Below are 22,858 nucleotides of genomic sequence, written 5' to 3' on the forward strand. Positions count from 1 at the left end.
TTGACACTGGTAACTTTACTTTGTTAGAAACCAGAGACTGTCATCTTGTCAGGCCCCATCCGCCATAATCCACATGATTTTAAAATTCAACATCGTTTACACATAAACATTTGGTGACGGTTTCTCTGTGAATCTGACAAGTTAATCTGCTAAGAATTCACACTGACAAATGGGGTTTGATTACACCAGCCATTGCTGATGTAATTTTGATAGAAGCGGTCCCAGGATGGCAGTGGGTTTCTGTAAGCTGTTTGGGGGAGATTTGGGTGGGGGAGAAGTAGCGAGACCTGTAGAGCCCAAGTCTAAATGCATCTGGGCTAAGAACAAAGCAGTTTGATGGCTGAGGATCACTGGAGCCACACTTTTCCACAGGACCTCTGCAACCCTGCTTCCCCCTCAGATGCTGCCCTCGGGCAGAGCACAAGTTCCTCTGTTTGGCTCAGACAGGAGCCTAATTTGTCAGTTGAACATTCCAGGTCTGGCCCTCAGGGAGAGCACATGTGACAGGACCCTGTGTGCTGGATCCTGACTAGCTCCTGGTATAGATACACAAGCACCAGCGAGGGCTGTGCTAACGTGAGGGAAGGAACATGGAGAGGACAACTCTTCCGTTAGCCAGCAAGCCACGGCTGAGGCACAGACAGGAGCTAGAGGAGCAACACGGAAAAACAAAATCGTGAGCCTACACAGGTGTCAACAGAGACCCGCTGATGAGGATTACTCGTTCAGCATGTGACTGTGCGAGGACGGGGCCAGGATTCCCTTCCACAAGAAGACATGTCAGAGTCTTAGAAATCAGTTGCAAAATCTGCATGTCACTGGCCCCGTGGGGCTGTGGCAGGACATTCAGGATTGAGGCGATCAGACACTTGAGAGTTCTAGGGTGGCCCAGGGGTACAATTTTGCTCACTAAAACATTTTAAAACTCAGATATGGGGCTCAGTCTTTAAGTTCTCCCTTGCCTCCAGCTGCAGTTAGCCTGTAAAATGCTACAGCCCGCTGCAATAGAGATCAGGAAGAAAGGCCTATTCCTGGCTGAGAACCTCTACCCCAGGCCTGAGACAGGCTGACTTTCAAGAGATACCCTGACATGGATAGAGAGGTGAGCATGGCCAAGAAAGAGTGTGCTCACTAGAGGCTCTCTACTCCTCAGGGCTGTGGAGGGCTGGACTCAGGAAACCACAGCCTGAAGAAGGTATACTGAACCAGAAAGACATTCTTGTAGTCAGAAGGAACTCACTGAGGACGCAAGAAAGGAAATGGATACAGACTGAGTAGGAAAGCTCATTGCCTAGAGCAGGGCCTCCTGGGCTAGAGCGGCTCATTCCTAGCTGGCTCCAGATCACCTGACATTCTTTGGGGACATGGAAGCTATGGCAGGAGGTCTAACTCAGGGAGGGTGGACAAGATGGCCTCAGGCTTGTAGAGGCCCCCGTATGGACTTCTTCTTAGGAGCTGTGGATGGGCAGGATAACATGGGGCCGAGGGACAGACAGCCCAAGGCGAGGGTTAGCTGTACCTTTGCTGGTGGGCATGTAGTCCTTAGCCTTGTCTTTGCAGTAGTGCAGGCAGCAGGAGAGGATCAGGTCGTCGTTGTTGCCCTGGAGGAAGAGAGTGTGAAAAGCACCACTGGGCAGGAGGGGGCGCCCTGCAGAGGCAGAGGTACTCCCAGGACTGTGTCCTGGAGTCTTGTTCAGGCATGCTGTGGCTCTGCTGGGCTGAGTCTGACAGTCCTCAATGATCTGGGGAAGAAGGCACTCTCCCGTCCTGGGTCCCTCATGGTGGCCACCCCTCAGCTGCCCAGGTTCAAAGGCCTTCTTTTACTCCCTCCTCTCCGGAACACCTTCCCCCAAGACAGGGTTTTTCTGTGTTGCCCTGGAACTAGCTCTGCAGATCAGGCTGGGTTTGAACTCACAGAGATCTGCTTGCATCTGCCTCACCTCCCCTGAGTCCCAGAATTAAAGGTGTGCGCCATCACTATCCAGCTCAGGAACACATTTTTTTTTTTTTTTTTTTTTTTTGAGACAGGGTTTCTCCGTGTGGAGCTTAGCTGCCCTAAACTCACTTTTGTAGACCAGGCTGGCCTTGAACTCACAGAGATCTGCCTCCCAAGTGCTGGGATTAAAGGTATGCGCCACCACTGTCCAGCCAAAACTGTATTTGTGTGTGTGTGTGTGTGTGCACACACGCGCACGTGTGCACGTATACTTAAAATTTATTTTATTTTACGTGCACTGGTATTTAGCGTGCATGTATGTCCATGTAAGAGTGTCGTCAGATCTTGGGGTTAGAGACAGTTGTGAGCTGCTATGTGGGTGCTGGGAATTGAACCCGGGTTCTTAGGAACTTTTCTAACAGTGGACTTCTTCTCGGGGGTCTCACCAGCTGTCCCGTGATGTCCTCACTACGGAAGGCGATGGATTCAAGTTCATTGCCACGGCTGGTCAAGGCCCGAAGGCAGGAATCTCGACTCTCAAATCTCCGTTCGAGGAACTCAATGGACTTCTTGGCCTTTTCTTGCACCACACGGGCATAGCCCCCAGCACGGTGGTCTGTCTCCTGCCCTTTGGCGAGGCCATCCAGCTCGTTGATCACTGATGAGACAGAGTTTATAGTCAGCAACTCTGCCTGTCCTTATTCCCTGGTCTCTGCTGACTTACTTTCTCAGCTAGGTCCCTTCGCAGCTAGTACAATTCTACAGAAGTTTTCCAATGAAGCTGTGATAGGGTAGGCACTTGTAGGGATAAGAAAGGGTCCAAGACTTTTGATGAGCTCCAGCTCCTTTCTGCCTCTTCTTCTGAGCCCCATCTTCCTTTCAGGAGGAACTTATGGGATTTTCTGGAGGTGCCATTCCTTAGTTATAGAATCAAATTAAAAGAGTACCTTGGAACATAGCAGCAAAAGGGTAAGTGAGGTGCCCTTCCTCAGCCACGTGGGCGTGAACAGCAGTCTAAGAGGGGCGGGGTTCTAGTGCTTGCTCTAGCAGCGCACAGAGAAGACCCGGAGGAAGAGGGGCAGCTAGACTTATGTGCAAGGGCCCTGGTATTTCATAAAAACCATAACCTCAACACATTACCTTCTTGATACTACACATGAGAGAGAGAGAGAGAGAGAGAGAGAGAGAGAGAGAGAGAGAGAGAGAGCCTGTCTGCCTGTCTATGTGTCTGGGACATGGCTTCATTTTCTGGTGAAGATTCTTTCCAAAATTCCAGCCAAAAGCCTGAGGTCAAGTGGGAAATATGCACTCCTTGGGGGCTTGGGGAGAGTTTGGGGTCTGAGGCCTCTCCTTAGTACAATGATTCATGGCTTGGGGAGTCGGCATGAGCATGCTGTTCCATGGTAAGCCTGGCACTCATTGTCTGGGTATTCTGAAACATTTTCTGGAAAGGGCCCATATGGGAACCCGCACACACAGACACATGTGGGCACACATAGACACAGACACACTAACACACAGACATACACTCACACACTCGCCCATGCTTTTAGCACCATGAAGCTGAAAGGTCCACACAATGTGTGGCAGTGGTGGATGGGTGTATGGTGCAGCAAACAGAACATCAAACAGGAAAAACTGGTATTCTATCCCCAAATCTGCCTTCCTGCTTCCAAACTAAACAGGCTTCAAAGGGGACGCTTGTTTGTGCTTCTGCGCCAGGCGGGACTTCTCAATGCTGGGGTCAGACCTAAAGAGCACAGAGCGGGTTAAAGAGCAAAAGACACGGGCAGGGAAGGCTGTCCACTTAACCCTTTGTTGCTGTGGCCATAAGACAGTAGTCCAGCAAGGAATGCATGAGTGAACAGGAACCTGAGATCTGCCCAGGGATCTGCCCAGCTGACGCACAGGGTCAAGCCCATGTGCTGCGGTCTAGCTGTTCGCCGCTAGTACCCTTGGAGTCACTGACCGTGCTCTGAATGTATGCTCTAGGTTTTCTCGTGTTTGTCTGTTTCCTACCAAATCTGGATTTCTCTACCAAACTTAAGCTCTTCAGGGCCCAAGCACCACAGCTCTGACTTTTTACTGTAATTCTCAGGGACAAAGAGACCAAGCACACAGAGTAGGCGCACAGGCAGTGCCAGTGACTGCTAGCCTGGGAAGGTGTGGGATGGACCGTCTCGGTCTGGGGAGGCAACCCTGAGACACCAGTGAGCTTTCTCGGGTATGCCGCGACAGACCATAGAACAAAAGGGACCAATGGACCTTCTCTTGCCTAACTAAAAATCTCCTGGGAGGAAAGTGCAGTGAGACAGCCTGTAAGCCATCCATCTGTCCATCCAGTACCCAGAGGGACAAGTGGAAAGCTCAGGGCATCACGTGGTTCTGCTGCTCTGCCTTAAGACAGAAGCTGCTCTCCTTTTGAAGTGGCGTGAACCTTCCCTTAGGTCTAAGGGCCTGGGTTTGAGAGGTTCTGTCCAGGCCACATGGGGAGGGGGAAGGAAGACAGGGAGGGAGGAGGACTGCTTCAGTGCCAACATTCTCAGGTGGCGCTAACGTGTTTCCCACAACCCCCCAGGGTTCTACAGGCTCTGCAGGGGCGGATGTTTCCTGCCCTTTGTTTCCACCCCCATCTGGCACTAAGACACTTGGGACTGGGAGGGGAGGCCCACTGGAACATCTTGGCATGGATGTCAGAGGTGGCCTGTCAGGCAGACTGCCAGTCTGGTGCCTTTTCCAGGGAACGGTGTTCTCGAACTTACTTCAAACGGCTGCTGGGAGAGGGCCATTAAAGATCCTGGGCTTTGCAGTCATCTTACATACCCCTAACCCCCCACAGTACAGCCATCAGCTACAGTAGCTACATCAGCTGTATTTGACAGGTACCTAGAGACCGAAGCATAACCCGAGGCTGACCCACCATAAAACTGCAAGAACTAAGGGTACCCAAAAGTCTCCCATGAGCACTCCAGCTAGGAAAAACAGGCTTGCTGGGCCCTGAGATGCTAACCAGTACCAATGGCCCAGTGGTAGGAATAGAAAGGCGTGAGCCAAAGGTCTTGCTCTGGAGGGGTTCCTGTCAGTCTGGCCTTAGGGTGACACTGGCCAGAAGAATGTTACCTCGAACCAACAGACTGATCATGAAAAGCTACAAGACAATCAGACCAAAGGCATCTAACCACTTCAAATCCTCCCAGCCTCCCTGCCAGACCACCCAGCAGCACTGCCGTTATCTGCCAGGGCCGAGTGTTTACCAATAACGGGAACCAGCTTTGCTGTTTTACTGCAAGCTTTATAAGGAAAAAACAAGGGCTGGGCTCATGCAGCCGCTGGTTGCTGGGACACAGGAGTCCATTTGCTCAAGCAGTTTAAGCCATGGATCAGCCATTATAATTTGAACTTCTCTGATTATTAAACAGTTTTCCTTGCCCCACGCATTCCCTGCAAATCCTGTCTTACACACTCACTGCCAGGTCAGCCTGCCTGGCTCCGAGCATGTGTGGAGGGACTGCTCTGTTCTCCCACCCAGCTCACCGATGAGGGGCACCACCAGGATGTACTTCCTGCTTTCCAGCAGCCGAGCCAGACTGGCCAGGTGGTCAATGAAGCCGTTGGTGTCTGGTACGAGGAACAAAGGTCTGATCTCCAGCTCCATCTGCCTCATCTGACTCTGGTCTTCCAAAACAGCCTACAGGGACACACAATATGAGGGAGCAAGAGAGTGAGCAGGCGGGCGAGCCAGGGCCCTGACTCAACAGTGTGTAAGCATCCTGCCCCACACATCTCTTCCCCTCCAGAGGCACAGCCACCCCTTCAGGCCTGAAGGACAGACCTACAGTCTGAGGGAAGAGCAACAATAAATCAACACAGGCCAAATGGGCCCCAGGAATGAGGCATCACTAAACTTTGGCCATCACTGAGAAAGGATGCTGCTGATATAAAAAACAAGTTTCTGAAAGGATCTGAAGACTAAAAACCAAGAAGGTAAGAAGGGCGCAAGTAACTCAGCTAGGGAAGGAGCATCATACAGTAATCAGGCAGCACACAGGGCACTTCTCCATCCGAACACTTATTAGGGTCAGAATTTATCCTTCTTTCCTTCCTTTCCTCCGTCTGTCCGTCCCTCCCTCCCTCCTGTCCCTTTTAAAAATGAGACAGGATCTTATGCAGCTGATCCAAACTCGTACTTGGTTTTATGCAGCATTGGGGACCTAATCCAGGGTTTCAGGATTTGTGATCCCAGATTTTGTGATTCCAACTTACTCCACTGTGCATTTCAATCATCCACCTACCCATTCCAAACCCAAAGAAAGTTGAAGCACAGAGTCAGTATTTAAAAAAGTAGATGCACATGGTCTGTTGTGGCGGCACATACGTTTAATCCCAATACTCAGGAAGCAGAAGCAGGCAAATCTCTGGAGTTCCAGACCAGCCAGAGCTACACAGTGAGACCCTGCCTTAAAAAAACAAACAAAACAAAAAACAAAACAAAACAAAACAAAACAAAAAAAACCAAAACAAAAAACATACATGAGGTGGGTGTGGTGGTGCACACCTTTAACCCCAGCAGTCAGGGAGGCCAATCACTGTGATTTTGAGGCCAACCTGGTCTACAAAGTGAGTCCAGGATAGCCAAGGCTACACAGAGAAACCCTGTCTTGAAAAACATATATATATATATTTTTTATTATATATACTGTAATAATAATTATGTATATAATATATATTATACATACTCCTACAAATTATACATTATACACACACAATGTAAAAAAAATTTTTTTAAAGCTGGCTATTAGCAGAATGCTCTTTATCATGTCCCAAAGCAGTAATCCATAAAGGTGAAGTTATGACCCAACCCACACAAAGAGCAACAATTAGGTCCCAGCTGATACCACCTTTCCTTGCTTTGCATATGTGGAGGGGCTGCTCTGTTCTCCCACCCAGCTCACCGATGAGGGGCACCACCAGGATGCCTAAATGAGGGTATTTTTTGCCCTGCCTTTTTGTTTTTTTGGAGACAAGGTCTTTATATAGTTCTGGCTGTCCTAGAACTCATATGTAGGTAAGACTGGTCTTGAACTCAAGAGAGATCTGCCTGCCTCTTCCTCCTGCTGGGATTAAAAGCACGACATCCCCAACATTTTTGTTCTATTTTTAACCCTTTGCCACAACAACCCCCTACAAGTAATCCTAACCCTGACTTTTCCTTTAAATTGGGATTAGGATTTTTTGTCTTAGGCTCTTCAGGGCTAGTTCTCTAGAATATTAAGGATTTCATAATTGTGTTGTATCATAGTAGAAACTGAAATGCCCCACCCCACACTACTCAACAATCGCCTCCATCACCACTAGGAGGTCTGTGTACCAGCCACTGTCACTCTTAGAAGCCCACAAGCCAGGAACTGTGCTACAGGGTTTCCCATCTCTGGGAAGCTCTGTGAACATTTGCAAAGCTCACTGTCAATTAGTCTGACAGTATTACATGGGTAGCAATGGCCTGCTGAGAAGGGTTTAGGGTATATCTGTTCCTACAGAGTATATTTATTATTGTGCTATCCTCTGGGGACCATGGCTAGGAAGCACGGATCTATCTTCTCTGGCAGATTCTAGGTAGGGAGCCAGCCAGTACCAACAGGATTCCAGAAAAGCAGGTGGGTGGGTCCCGGTTCCCTCACTCCCTCTTACAGTCTTCTGAAACAGCAACTACAAAAACAGACCCAGAAACATCGTAGAGGAAGTGCATGTGCGTGCCAACTGAGATGAGGCCCACGGTGCCGGGTCTGGCCACCAACAGTCAGCAAGAAGGTGCTTAGGCTTCACTAAGGGTGACAGTAAAACTGAAAGGGCATGCCTTCAAATGAGGGGGTGGCTTTTCGGTGACCTACCAGGGACCTTTCCCTATGAGTAAGTTGTTGCTGCCACTGCCACCACAGCTGGCGAAGACAAAGGCCACAGGACAGTGGCCGCCTGAGAGATGTGGCTGAGAGGCCCTGTCTGCTCAGCTCCTTCGACTGCTCTCGCCTCACAAGGGGAAAGTGTCAGCCACCTTCCCAGGGTTTTTGGACCACTGCCCCTCCCCAGAGAGCTGCCAACAGGACAGTAATACTAATCTTTCTGATAGGACATTCGACTAAACTTGGCTTGTGCACTGAGAAGAACAGGAAATGGTCCTCCTCAGATTCAGCAAATACTCGCTGCCCTTCCTGCTGAGAAGCAGCCTTTTTCGAGGCTTCTGTCCTCCATATAACTCTACCAGAATGCTTTTCCTGGAGCCCTGGGCTCCAAATCTCTGTCATTCTAGAAGAAGAAATAACAGGCTCTGCCACGTGGCTGGAGGATGATGGAGACACTAGTACCTAGAGACAGGGACCCTAGTCTTCAGGGAGCACCATATCTCCTCTCCCACATCTCTGTTTTTCTACTTTGAGAAATGACCTGCAGCTCTGGTTAGACTTACATGAAGGAAGTCACTGACCGCCATTTTTTCACCCTGGGTGAACAACGAGTTCCTAAGACCTTGATCGTTCCACTTGTATGCTGGTGGTAAGCAGAAGGGCCATTAAGCCAGGCAGCTAAGGCAGGCTGTGGGGCAGCCTGGTGTTTGAGGGCAGGGTAGATGAAAAGCCTGAAATAAAGTTCGGGAAAGCATTACTTCCTTGAGTACCTGGAGCTCTGGTCCGTGGCTAAAAAGGTGAAACAGCCACAGCCTCTCAGGGAGGTAGCAGATGGTTCCCTGGGAATGAGACAAGGCCAAGCTGCGTGCGGTGGTCAAAGCTGAGCTGCCCTCATCCGGTCCCAGGGACGCCTGCAGACAACTTCCCCTAACCTGGCTCTGCCCAGTGAGTCACCACACAACTGCTTCCTGTTCTCCACATGCCCTCATGGAGTCTCAGGAGATTAGACAAAGTTGCTGCCTCTTCTTTTGGGGTGCCAGTGGGTTTGGCAGGTGAGGGGAGTAACACCTGGGTCACAAGATTTATTTAGCACCAATAAAAAGAACGGCAGATCAAGAGGAGCTAAAGAGCCAGGCTCTCTTCTATGGGTGTCTGTGTTTCCGGCCCTTTCTGAGTGGCCCTGTGTGTGCTTAGCATTTGCCCTCCCAACTTTTCCAGATTTTACCCGTCAGATTCCTGGCAGCTGTGCACGGCGCCTGTGCCGGCCGTCACGTCCCATTCTGATCTCTGGGTCGCACGGTGAGAGAAGGACACAGGATGCGCAGGGAGTGAAAAAGTGATGTCGATGGGGAGAGTGCCAAGTCCCCACTCACAGCCATGGGACGCTCAGGGAGAAGGGGGAAGCATGCTGCTGTGGAGTTCAGAGGCCGGTAGTGAGATTTATTTTTGTTTGTACGAGTAAAAAGCTGCAGAAGCCTCTGGTGGGAGTGAGGGGGTGAAACTGGAATGCTAAGATTCAGAAAGATCAGCCCTGGCCTGGAGTCAATTGTGCTGACCCGGAAGGAGAGTTCCACGGGAGCCCTCTGACTGTAGCTCAGCTTGTGTCGCACTGGTCTTAGATGGTGCGTTAGGAAAGTGTAGGCACTCCAAGGGGGTGCGAGGGAGCGCAAGATCATCACTGGCAAGGCCTTGTCTCAAAACAAAAACAAAAACAAGCAAACATAGAAGCAAGCACACGAAAGACTTAAAAAAAAAATAATAAAAAGAGTAGATACTTCAAGGCAGCAATAAGGACCGTGTTGGCATGAAGTGCGCCTGAGAAAAACAACTTCATTTTTGGGAAAGTGCTAAGTGCCCAACTATCTCTGAGCAGCCGGAGCTTCCTGGAGCAAACTGACAGAAAACTGAGAAGGAGACACAGCGTGCAATAGGTGAGGCACCAATGGGCTGCCTCTCCAGAAAGGCTCCTTCATAGATTAATTCCCTTCCACACAGTGCGCATGATTCTACACAAAATCACAGCAGACAGACAGACAGACAGACAGATAAAAAAAGCAATGCAGTTGGCTGACACAGAAAGTGCACAGCAGATGACGGAACAGGGCCTTCCCAGGCAGAGGCATTCTCCCTAAGTCTTCCTTTTGCTTAGGAGGCCCATACACAGTACGGCTGCTTCCTTCCTTCTAAAGGGTGATGGAACCAAGGAGGCCCAGTGTTCTCCATTACTCAGGAAACAAAGCAACACCATTATCACAAATGAGAGGTTTTATAATAGGACCGACCTCTGCATTCACCTTTCATGTCTGAGTGCCTAACTTTGTGCCTGACACTCACTAGTAACAACGACAGTTCCTATTCTTCTTGAACAACTGTCTTTTACACTCTGTGCATCTGAGTGGCCATCAAAGACATCAGCAACTGGGAACAGGAAGGAGAGGCACAGGAATATTTATTTTTTTAAGAACTCATTTTTATTATTTGTAACTATTTGTGTGTGTGCATGTATGTCCGTATGTGTGCATGCGCCTACAGGGGCCACGAATGTTGGATCTGCTAGAGCTGGAGTTATAGGTGGTTGTGAGCCTATGATTGCTGGGAACTAAACTCAGAGACTCAGGAAGAAGAGTTAAATGCTCTTGAACTGCTGAGCCAGCTGTCTGGTCCCAGGAGTATTTATTTCTATTGTGCGACTAGCAGCAGCTGGGCACAGATATGTGCATGTAATCCCAACTACCTGGGAGACTGAGTCAGGAGGATCACTTGAACCCATCCCTGAGTTCAAGGCCAGCCTGGACAGCGGAGTGAGATTCTCTGGTGTATGCATGTGCATGTGTGATACACGTATGTGAGTTGATAGACACATGTGCCCCTGTATGCATATACAAAGGCCACAAGCAAGACATCCAGGTATCTCTCTCCATGGTTCCCCGCTCTGTCTGAAGACAGGGTCTCTCTCAAGTAGAACATTGCTGTTTTAGGAATACTGGCTGGCTGGCAGACTCCAAAGGTCCACCTGATCTGTCCTTTCCCTCATGCTAGGGTTGCAGGCACACACAGCTATGTCCTACTTTTTATGTGGCTGCTGGGGATTTGAACTTAGCATGCTTGTGGAGCAAGCGCTTTACCAGTGAGTAAAGGGCGCCGGGGCTCTTTTAAGTGAAAAATGATACTTCTGACTTTCATTATTAATTTTTTGGTTTTGTTTTTTGAGACAGGATTTCGTACTGTAGACCTGGCTGTCCTAAACTCGCTCTGTAGACCAGGCTGGCCTCGAGCTCACAGAAACCCACCTGCCTCTGCCTCCCGAGTGCTGGGATTACAGGCGTGCGCCGCCACTGTTCCACGGCTTGAGCAGTACTCTTGACTGTTGAACAGTCTCCGTTTACTGTTGACAGCGCTTCACTGTATTGCTCAGGTTTGCCTGGTTTCCTGAGTAGTAGAAATTACAAGTACTCAGTTCGGCATGGTGGCTCATGTCTTCCGTGCCAGAACTCGGGAAGGCAGAGCAGGCAGATCTCTGTGAGTCTGAGGGCAGTCTGGTCTGCAAAGTCAGCACAGGGAAGCCGGAAGCCAGGGCTACACAGAGAAACCCTGTCTCTGGGAAAAAGGAAAAAAAAAAAAAAAAGAAATTACAAGTACTCGAGTACTCGACTGGACCTGACAACACTAACTATTTTTCAAAACTACCTGGATTGCAAAGGGGAAGGGGAGAAAAAAGTAAGAGTGGTGAAATAATCCCTGGCAAAAACCAAAGGGAGCAGAGAATGTACTGGCTCTTGAAAGCAGCAGAACTTTCCCTGAGAAGTTGTTAGAATCCCTTTCTGGATGTCCAAAAGCACCACCGGGGTGAACAGATGCTTAAATCAGGTGTGGTAAATGCTCATAATCCCGGCACTGGAGAAGACTGTGTGAGAACTGTCCTGAGCTTGAGGCTAGCCTGTCTCAAAACAAAAATACAAGAAAAACAAAGAAAAAAGAAGTATATTTGCTTTAAAAAAAAATTATGATGGCTTTTCTGCTTGTTCCTTCCCCAGTAATAAGGTCTCTGTTAAGATGTGGCGGTGCACACCTTTAATCCCAGCACTCAATAGGCAGAGGCAGGCGGAACTCTCTAAGTTCAAGGCAAGCATGGTCTACACAGCAAGTTCTAGCCCACACAAGGCTATACAGTGTGTAGCCTGTCTGTAGATAAATAAACAAACAAACATGAGGTCCCTCTGTTGCTTAGGCTGGTTGTGAAATCCTGAGCTCAGGCTGTTTTCCCACCTGAGCCTCTGGATAGCTGGGATTACATGCTCATCAGCATTTAACAGAGGGCTCCAGGGACCTGATCATTATAGGAGCCAATGAACTCAACCACACAGTCTCATCCACTCTATAGTACTTTAAAGAACACTTGGGAGAGTTACAACTTTTACTGTGCATAAATCATTTGCCTGTGTGTGTGGGCTATGTCCCATGTGCATGTGTAGACCCTAACAGGCTGTCTAATCTGGGACTGGAGTTATAAACAGGTGAGCTGTTACGGGGGTGCTGGGAACGGAACACAGGTCCTCTAAAAAGGCAGCCAGTGCTCTTGGCCATTGAACCACTGCTCTAGACCCTGAATGTTACTAAATAACCCTTCTCCTGAAAAAGCCAAAGAAGTATATACTCTGTTGTGGGTTAAGCATGACACTTCTGAGCCTGCTACAATCAATCTAAAGGTGTTTCAGCCAAACACTTGCTCATTCTGCGACTGTGGGGAAAGACAGAACCCTGTGGATGCTGTGGGGGCCAATGAGGTGGCAGCGGCTGGAGCCATCTGGAGGTCCAGCACCACGGTCTGCAGAGAAGCTGCGGCAGGCTTGGGCGGTAGCTAGCTCTGCATACTGATATGCTTCCCGCCAGGGGTGAACGTGCCCCTGGACTGGTAGTATAGTAGACCCCCACACTGCCTCCGACAGCTAGGAGCCAGGGTTGAGTGTCTGCCTTCCGCTAGCTTCCTTCCATACAGGTGTGTGTGTGGGTGTGGGGGTGTGGGTGTGGGGGGGTGTTCTGTCCATACCCATTGTTCCACAGTGCCCCACCCCCTCTGGCTGGGTGGCAGTGTGAATGGACTGTGACTATATTTAGAATGAAACTCCTGGGGCTACCACAAAGCAGTGACTGCATCTTCAGGAGGGTGGGTAGGCGGGAAGGGGACAGGGGAGTGAAGCTATTTTCAGAACTCATGTCATTGCTGGCTAGAGAGCAAGACTGTGGCCATAACGCGGAGGAAAACAATAGCTGTGGCCAGAGGAAGAGCCTGTTATGTTTCAGGTGGGATGTTTGCAACTGCTCAGGAAACCTGACCCTGCCCAACAGCAGCACAGATCACAGGAGAGACTCATGGAGTCAGAGGAGGAGGCAGGAGATTCACAGGGCCAGGACAGTATGAGGTGCCAACAGGCCATGCCTTGTGGCTGGAAGAGGATTCTCAGTGACTGCTTGGCCCTGGGTGTCTGGTTAGGAATGAAAGCCTTATGACCAACTTCCCAGACAAACCATGTATCTTGCTAAGGACTCTGGACATCTCCCAAGAACGGCAGTGCAAACAAAAACACAGGCAGAAAGCAGTGAGGCAGACAGGACCAATACAGTAGGAAGTGCCATCATAGGCAACAAGGCAAGGCCTGGACTAAGCCAGAGTTTGTGGTCTCAAAGCCCTGGGTGGGTGGACTTGGCAGCCCTCATATCCAGGGGCTTGCCTTGGCTCTGCAGCTTCAGCTGCACGGGCCCTGAGAGCTCCCCACACCCCTTTTCTGACCTCTAGTCGGCCCCATTCACCAGCCTCTGTGCAGTGCCGGAAGCAGGGAGGGACAGGCTGCAGAAGGAGGCCAGGCCTCACCTCCCCCATCTCCACAGATGAGCTCGAGGCCCAAGGGTCTATGTGGGAGCAGGGAAGTGGAGGTGTGGCTACAGCCCCAGATCTCACTTGGACTTTACAGCCATCTTGGGGCGAAGGGGTTTTTGTTCAACCCCATCTTCATATCCCCTTCCCCAAACATGTGTGGTTCCTGTTTTGCTGCATCTGTAAAAGGCGCTGGGAGCTGGGGACCTGCCTTACACCTCTCGGTTAACACCCTGGAGACTGGTGGAGTTCAGAGCAGTGTAATTTACAGCCCATCTCTCCGATCTTAATTCACTGGATGCTCCTTTCTTCCTTATTGTATTAGTGTGACCCAGGTACCTGCCAACAATAATGGTCTCTCTAGCTAGGAGCCTCTCCCCTACTCCCAGGACAATTTATACCTTTTCCTTGGGATTTTCCCCCTTAAATTAAACAAAAAGAGGAAAAATAGAGAAGGTTAACATGGGTTTGAAGCGCTGAGGCCCCGTGGTTCTGGGCAGGGAGCCAATGGCCTGAGGGCACACACATGTGTGTGCTCTCCCAGAAGGGCCTTCACCGGCCCTGTTTTACAGCTACCTCGGCACAGACTCCAGGGTTCACGCATATGGCCAGACAGATGTGTCTGGCTTACGTTCAAGGCTGGAAAATGAAGAATTATGGAAGTGAAGGGCCCCGGGCATTAAAGAGAAGGGGGAGGTAAAAGGGGGAATTTTTCCTCTGCTGAGAAATCCTCCTGTGGCTATGGGGCTGGAGGAAGGAGGTTGACAGGAGGCAGGGCCGCCAGCAGTGGTGCATGTGGGGCCTGCTCTTAAAGGGGCCACAGCAACCTCCTCTAAACAGAACTGTGGGACACACTTAGTGGCTCTGGAAGTGAGGCCTCATATTAATCCTCCAATTATTACGACTGCTTATTACTTACACGGCCAACCCGGACAGTGTACTCTGGTCAAAGATGGAGCTGCTGCTACAGCATGTGTCCCCACAGCACCCTTCTCCCATCTCAACAGGGTCTCACTATGTAGCCCAACCTACGTACTTCAGATTCAGTATAGGTCAGCTCTGGCCTTGAACTTGTAACCTTCCTGCCTAAGCCTCTTGAGCTTCAATACCCTGGCTTGTTTGTACCTGATCTTTTAAAAACAATTTCCTGTCTGTCCATTCACCTATCAGTCATGTGTGGTAGAGGGAGCAGGTATATGTGCATAGCGTGTGTCAGAGGACGACTTTCAGGAGTCAGTTTTCTCCTATCGTATGGGGATTGAATTCAGATTACTATGCTTGGTGGCAAGTGCCTTTACCTGCTAAGTTATCTTGCCAGTCCTGTACTGAATCTTTTTTGTTTGTGTTTTGAGACAAGGACTCACTGTGTTCCTCTGGCTGTCTTGGAGTTTGCTATGCAGACCATGCTGGTTTTGAACTTACAGAGATCACCTGCCTCTGCCTCCTGAGTGCTGGGATTAAAGGATCTTTTAAAAGACCTCACTCACATGTCAAATCACTTGTTTTAATATGAGGTTGTGGTGGCACACAACCTTAATTTGAGCTCTCGGGAGGCAGAAGCAGAGTTGGAGGTCAATTTGTACTCCAGAGAGAGTTTCAGGAACAGCAAGGGCTACACAGACAAATCCTATCTCAAAAACCAAACCAAACCAAATCAAATCAAACCAAAACCAAAAACCAAACAAAAACTAAAGAATAGCTCTAAAATGCAACCCCCTTTTGCATATCCCAGCTATCAAGGCTCAATACCACTTGAGAAGACTGAGTTGAGAACATGGTCCCTGATTCCTAGAAATTCATAGTAGTGTGGGGGAAAAGGCCCACAAATAACTGTAATGAGATACGATACCAGTTCCACAAATGAGGTATAAATCAACCCTTCAGGACCCTACAGCAGAGAGACAAATTCCTCCTGGGAGAAATCAGGGAAGGCTTCACTGGGGAGATGGAGTTTCATTGGGGAATGCAGGGAAAATAGAATTTTAACAGGTCACAGGAAATGTGGAGCAGAAAGAGAGCTCTCTAGATTGAGAGACAGACTCAACAAAGATCTAAAAGTAGGAAGGGCAGAGTGAGTCTGGGCGGTGAGCAGAGACAACGGTCAATGCCACTGTTTGGGCAGGCATCTTAATGCGCGGACAGGCACTGTCTACACACTGTTGCTCATCCCAAGGAGGCACAACAACTATGAGGTAGGTGCTGTGCCAGTTAATTTCACAGAGTCAGAAACAGGCTCAGAAGTCACCCAGTGTCTCCTTGCTAGCTAATAATGGCTCACAGGGAGTGTGTTCACGGGAAACGAAGTGGGAGAAACACACCGGGAGCAGATCACAAGCCTTATCCGTTATTACAAGGAATTAAATTTATTTCATTGGCTAATCAAAGGCACCGATGATTTCTGAGCAGGAGAATGGCGCTGTGAAAAGTGAACTGTGAGCTCACGGTGCGGGCTGGAGCCTGGTGGACAGACCAAGCACTCTCTAAGTCCAAGAGGGGCCACTCACAGGTCATACAGTCAGCCCTCCAGAACCACACAGTGTCGAGCCATACTTGCTCTTTGTTAGTCCCTGAACTAGGGTAGCAGTGGCAATGAGATCCAGCAGAGGAGGGGTAAGTGAGCAGATAGGCTATGGTAAGGAATTGGTTAGCAGAGATAAAAGGTCATGGTAGAATTTAAAATAATACCATCAATGAAGTCAACCAAAAAAATTCTGTTAAATTCAAATTCAGCTTGGTTGGTTAAAAAAAAACAAAACAAACAAACAAAAAAAAAAACAAAAAACAAACAACAGAAAGGATGATGGAGTTAATGAATGGCAAAGGAAGCCTGGGAACGTAGCTCTGAGCAGCAGGAAAGACAACAGTGTGCTCACTGTGTGAACGTGAAGTTAGAGGAAAGAGGCTTAAGAACCCAAAGCTGTAGCTCCGGCTAACTCTGAACTTGTTTTGTAGCTGAGGATGGCTTTGAAATCTTACCTCCACATAACAAGTGCTGGAATTACAGGCTCATACCACCGTGCACAGCAGGGCTAAGTTTAGTAAAAATAGGTCCTAGATGACTTCTGGCAGTGTTTCTTTAACAGCTGGACTGAGGGTCAAGACATGGAGGTGGTGACTTGAGATAAAACATTTGTGAAGACGAATAGTGAGAAAGAAAAGGGCAGAAAGAGAAATGTGAAGATGATGTTGTTCTTTGGGCCACAAAGAGGTTTACGGTCAGCCCCATGTGAAGCTTGGCAGGCAGGTAGAAGTACTGCATGCTGGATCCTAGGAGCAGCAGGACAGGTGTAGGTCCATTCCAAAAGACCAATTCCAACTGCTATCATCCTCTCCTGGGGCAGGGATGGGAAACAAAGGGAACCCTTGCTGGCTAAGCACCGTCTCAAGCAAGCTCTGGGGACAGTAAAAGGAGATGTTATCACTCTACTCTGCAGATGAAGAAACAGACTCTTCAAAGTCAAACAATTTTCTCAGGGTTGTAAAGCTAGGCAAATGTCAGATCCCTGAATTATATCAAGTTTGCTTAGCTTTCTATACTAAACCATATTGTTCAAAGGGAGAACAGGATGCCAGGAGTGGCGATACCTGCCTTTGGAGCCACTTTGGATGCAGAGGCAAGTGAACTCTGTGAATTTAAGGCCAGCCGGGGTCACACAGACCTTGTCTCAAAATGGAGAGGGGCAGGCATTGGGGTTTGGGTAGGAGAAAGGGACAGATGGGAAAGAGATGGGGAAGAGGAAGATGAGAGGAACATCTGAAGAAAGACCTAAAGACGCATGCTTAGAGAGGCAGAGGGAGAGGCTTAAGGCTTCCCCATGTACAAGCTCTATGAAGGGGGCTTAACTTGCTTGGAGAAGTAAGTCTTTAGTACAAGGAGACAGATCTGGGAAAGCCAAGGAGAAAAACTTGCTGGAAATGAAGGCCTGGCTTCCAGGAGGGCTGACAGTAAGGTCACCCCTGCATGCAGATCAAGTAGCTTCTTCCTGGGAGGATGCGGAAAGTGCTCTGACCAAAGGGGGTGCTCCCATTACCTGAGAACACAGATAAGTAGCTTATGGCTATGGCATACCTCAAGAAGGAGTGCCCTCCATGAATATCTCCATATGGAGAAAGAGATGAGTCTCTTAAACTGTATGCAAGACTGTATGTGTGGTGTCGCCAGAATCTCCTAAGAAAAGTGATGCCAGCAGACACTGAGTAGACTTAGAACTCACAAGGAAAGACATACAATCTGAATGTAGAGGTGGAGTTTAACAACAGGATGCCCTGCCACTCCCTGTTAACATCATACATGCCTTGTATAGCCACATCCTCATGTACAGCCATTCCCTCATGTTCCTCAGTGGGAATCAGCTTCTCCAGTGAGGCTTTACCTGGATCTTCTCCTGGCGACGCTGCTGCTCAGCTATCTTCCTTGCTAGAGCCAGCTTCTTGGCCCGAAGTTCCCTGATGTCATCCTCACCCCCACTGCCTTCAGCCTCTGAATCTTCCTCAAAGTCTTCAATCACCACATCTTCTTCCTTGGGGTAAAGGCACAGACAAGGAGAAAGGAGGTCATGAGTCATGATGGTATTTAGCTGATGCACCCCTGTCCTTTAGTCCCCCACATCATAGTGGGAGTATTCATAGCCAAGGGTTCCCTGGAATGTGTTGGCAGGAGCTGTCCCTCTTCCCTTCAAACTGCACCCCTACATGCTAGAGTTTTTCTTACACACTCATAGCTATGTCACTCATAATCACATACGATCACTTGCATGTTTGTGTTCACACTCCTTATTCTCCTTTGCACACACTCAACATAAACTTTGAACCTGTTTTCATTTTGAAATTATAAACAATTCAAAAGGTAAACAATAGAGAAAGCTGAACTGCTCAATTTAAATTTAATTCGCGCTAATAATCTGATAGGAATTAACTCTGGCCAACATCTGGGAGTTAAACAAGGAAGTTCCCTTGCCCCAGACAGTATCAAGAGCAGATGCTGTAGCTCTATAGACCTTGCCCTGATTTCTTTTTAAGACTATAGTCTGGTGGTGTGGGGATTTCTGGGCCCCATTAAAAAAATTCACGTAACATGGCCTTCCTCAGCTGCCCTCCAAGGGCCTAGGCAGAGTTAGTAGGAGGTGGCTGGCTAGCTTAAGGAGTCTCCTTGCCAGGCTGATGGAGCCTTCCCCAGGGATGGCACTTCCTCACTTGCAGACACAGTTCTCAGCAGCCACTGCTCCCCGGGTGGTCCTAGCTCCATTCCTCACTCTCTCACTTTTGGCCTTGGTCAGGAGAGAACATACAGCTGCCCAAGGGGACGGGGCTAGTAGGGGAACATAGGGAGTGATTCAACAGGAGAAGGAAGATTCCTGTAATTCTAACAGGATGATAATGATGACTACACTGACAGCTACTAGCTACTCAGTGCTTTTTATGGGCTGTGTACTGGGCTATGAGTTTTTCATACATTAACTCTTTTAATTCTCACAATGGCCTGTGCAATAGCTATTACCATCTGTGCTTTATAAACGAACATGTTTAGAGTAAAATGGACTATTCAGAGTCACACCGGTGGCAGGAAGCAGAGCAGGGATTCAAATTCAAGTGAGTCTGACTCCTACGTCTGCTCTTATCCATCACAGTGAACAAACCTGCAGGGCTGGGACTCTGAGCTGAAAGAACAAGCTCAGATCCAGCCCTTAGTGGCTCAGCTTTGTCAGGCCTGACCCAGGATTCTTTGTGAAGAGTAGCTAACAAGTGTAGGCAAGGTGGTGAGGAAGGGGAATCTAAGGAAGATGGGTGGCTTGGCACCATCCCTAAGGACTACAGAGCAAGCACCAAGACAGCCAAGGCTACACAGAGAAATCCTATCTTGAAAAAAACAAAAACCAAACCAAACTAAAACAAAACACCCCCAAACAAAAACCAGTGGACAGAACTACAAATTGTCCCATTACAAAGAAGAATGTCCAAGGACACCTCCCATCACCACCACACATGTCTTCCAATTAATTTGGGGAGATGGGAGCTAAGGATAAAATCTGTCCTGAGAGGTCTAGGGTGTCCACAGGCACCATTTACTTATCAATACCTGGCCATCAGAAGGAAGAAGACTTCACATTCTTAAACTGGACAAGAGCAAGCGCAACAAGATGCCCACTAGCCCACGGAGGAAGAGTGTTTTCTTGCCTGTTCTGACGAGGGATGGACAGTTAGCACTGGTTTGGAGTGAGTAGGACTGAGGTCAAAGGAGGGTCAGAGAAGCTTGTCTGAGGTTTGCTCAGCTCTCATAGCAAACGAGGAAGTGCAGGGTTATGAAATTACACAGACCAGGGTAAGTAGGGTTTCCCAGGGACCACTAACATAAAGGAACCCAGGAGACTCGTGGGAAAAGGAAGAAGTGGGCAGCCTGGTGTGGGTCACGAACCTTTGCCTGGTCAACAAGCCTCAGAAGGAGAGTAGCGTGGCACAACTAGATCAGGCACCTGAGGTGACTGCTTCTTCTAGGGTGGGAGGAGAAGCTCTCTGCCTAGCAAGGCCTGTGCTGCTAGTTGTACTGTTCAGACATTTCTCTCAGCCATGCTGGAGAACTGGCTCTGCTCGTCTTCCACTGTCTACGTGAGCCTTCCAGTGTGGGTGAGAGAAAGCACACAGGTACAGGCACCACCAGATCCACACTGTGTCCAGGGCCATAGGGCACTGTTCTCCCTGCTAAAGTCTGGACATCCCAATGGCTCTGGCAACTCCATTCTCTCCTCCCATGCTGACAGCTCATTCTTTCCCACTCTTCCCTGCCCAGGTTTCATTTGGAGAATCTGGAATCGGGGGCTTAGCCATAGCCTTGGAACCACCTCTGTCCTGGAAGCTGAGCCCTGTGTCATCAGGCATGGGGTGGAGTTCTTCAGCTATCCTAATGAAGCCAGGCCAAGACTGCTTCTCTCAAGACTCTGTTCCAAAGGTGGCCATTCTATCACTGCCTGAGATCCTAAACGACAGCTTCCAGCTGACATCTGGCTTCCTTGGCCTGTTGCTGATTTCATCCTTGCACCCCGCCCTGTTCCACCGGGCGCTTGAGACTGCTGCAGGCCAAATGACTGTTGGCCTATGGGTGACCTGGCCTCTGGCTAGAACTGCTTCCGTCCCTTCCCTACATCCCATGTTTCTTTTCTTTTCTTTTTTTCCTTTCTTTCTTTTTGTCTTTAATACTATGGGGTAAAGAGAAGAAAAGAGACAACCTTTAGGCAAAAGTGAGATGTGTAAACATACCCAGATGGAGTTACCCACATCCTAACACAAAACAAGAAGGCTGACAAGTGATGCTAAATGCACACAGGCTCCATCTACAACATACAGTCACATTTACTTTGAACCCACAGACTGCAGGACTATGCTCATTTAAACTGACATACAAACTGGGCACATACAGATAACCATCAGCGATCATCTCCAGAAAGGCATACAATGTACCAAGCAGGTCTGCAGGGTGGGTACATAGGCAAGCACACACGTGCGTCCACACGCACCCACTCGCGCGCGCGCACACACGCGCGCGCACACACACACACACACACACACACGTCTGGAGTGAAGCAAGGGCTACAGGAACAACCAAGGGCAAACAAACAAGAGGAGAATTCCTTAATCACATCAGGATGTGCAGGAGGGAGGGAGGGAGTAAGAGAGGGAGAGCAAGCTGGGGGAGGGGTGATTTTCCACACGGGGCCAGCAATGTCAGCTCTTCCTGTATGTGAGCCGGAGGCTGGAGTTCAGGCCTGTGCCGTGCTGAGCTCCGCACATGTCTAAACTTGATCCTCAGCCTGAACCCTCACACCCCTCACTCACTCTTCTCTTTCCTAAGCCTCCAGAGCTGAACATTATTAAACTCTCTCCTCCAATGCAGCACTGAAAAGACGCATCTGGAACTCGTAGATGGAGGCACTGGGGTGGACTGGCAGGAAGGGCACCGGCAGAGCGCACTCTTGAGAACTTGGCTGTCATGTCAATAGACACTGAACCGAGAGGTTATAAATAACCCCGAGGAGAAGCTCCAGCCTGGGCATCAGGGCATGGGGGAAGGGGAGCTTTCCCTTTGCTATCGCGGGCTCTTCCCGCATAGTACCTCATCTTCCAGTTGTTTTCCCTCTTGGCTTCCCATTTCCTTTCCCATGGTGTCTGGGACGGGTGCCACTGACACATATTTTCCACCCTTGAATGCCAGCAGAGGCTCTTCTTGTCCACAAAGGGCTTCCAGAAAATACTTCAGCACTGTGACCCTTTTGCAGTCAGCTGCAATAACCTACAGGGCGAGAGGGAGAGAAGAAAAACAGCATTTTCTGAGAGGGAAGATGAAGATGAGAGACACTGTTAGCTGCAAGGCACATAAGAACTGTGTCAAAGTTACTGGGGAGGGAGGCAGTATGAGCAACAAGAGTGTGTGTGTGTGTGTGTGTGTGTGTGTGTGTGTGTGTGTGTGTGTAGGCAAGAAAGAACCAAGGTCTTCTGAAGGAAGGAAGTCACCAGGGCCTTGCTTTAGGTCATCCTTGGGGCAGCAGACAACCTCAGGACCAGTGCCAGGTGCCCCCAGAGCTTGTGCTTTTCTTTATTAAAGTCTTCTTATGAAACAACAACACAACAGCAAAAGCCCCACAACAAACAGAGCAGAATTTCTTCTAAGTTTGGAACAGAAGTACCAGGATGAGAAGCGCATTGCAGCAGGCTTTCTAGAACACTGCTTTCTAGCACCCCTGACACCCCGCCTCCAGACTCCCTCCAGGAGAATTTGCAGATTGAGAGATAAGCTTTCTTGGCTGTTTCATCTTAGCCAAGTCATTCTGAACTTACCTGGATGATTCCTGCCTCACCTGAGAACTGGGCAGGGAATTATCAGGAGGACAGCTGGGGCAGAGCAGAGGAAACCCTGCCTCTAATGCTCACACTAGCTGTTTCCATGCTGCCACAGCAGCACATCGGCAATGCTGGCAGAGAAGCTGGGCTTGATTTAGCTGATATGTGACTTATTATCCTAAGCAACTGCCAAATCTGTCAGGGTCTCAGATGAAGTGTCCATTGTCATCTAGACTGGAACCCTCCCTACAAGACCACATACACACACCTTCACATCTCTCTGTAGCTGTGTTGTTTGCACTGTCCTTTTCCTTGCTATCTAGT

The 22,858-nt window shown here is 49.1% G+C and overlaps 1 protein-coding gene across 4 annotated transcripts in view; it reads right to left on the bottom strand.

The window, feature by feature from the left end:
- Positions 1–22,858, bottom strand: part of Smg6 (SMG6 nonsense mediated mRNA decay factor) — a 219,480-nt gene that overhangs the window by 3,226 nt on the left and 193,396 nt on the right. For all 4 annotated transcript variants that reach the window (XM_021642073.2, XM_021642072.2, XM_060387319.1 and 1 more), the window contains 5 exons: positions 21,810–21,986; positions 18,079–18,225; positions 5,471–5,624; positions 2,383–2,594; positions 1,520–1,601 (listed from right to left, as the gene is read on the bottom strand). In XM_021642073.2, coding sequence (XP_021497748.2) covers positions 1,520–1,601; positions 2,383–2,594; positions 5,471–5,624; positions 18,079–18,225; positions 21,810–21,986 — 772 coding nt within the window. The remainder of the gene's footprint in view (positions 1–1,519; positions 1,602–2,382; positions 2,595–5,470; positions 5,625–18,078; positions 18,226–21,809; positions 21,987–22,858) is intronic.

This window comes from Meriones unguiculatus, chromosome 7, assembly GCF_030254825.1.
Source record: "Meriones unguiculatus strain TT.TT164.6M chromosome 7, Bangor_MerUng_6.1, whole genome shotgun sequence".
In the NCBI taxonomy this organism is placed as follows: domain Eukaryota; kingdom Metazoa; phylum Chordata; class Mammalia; order Rodentia; family Muridae; genus Meriones; species Meriones unguiculatus.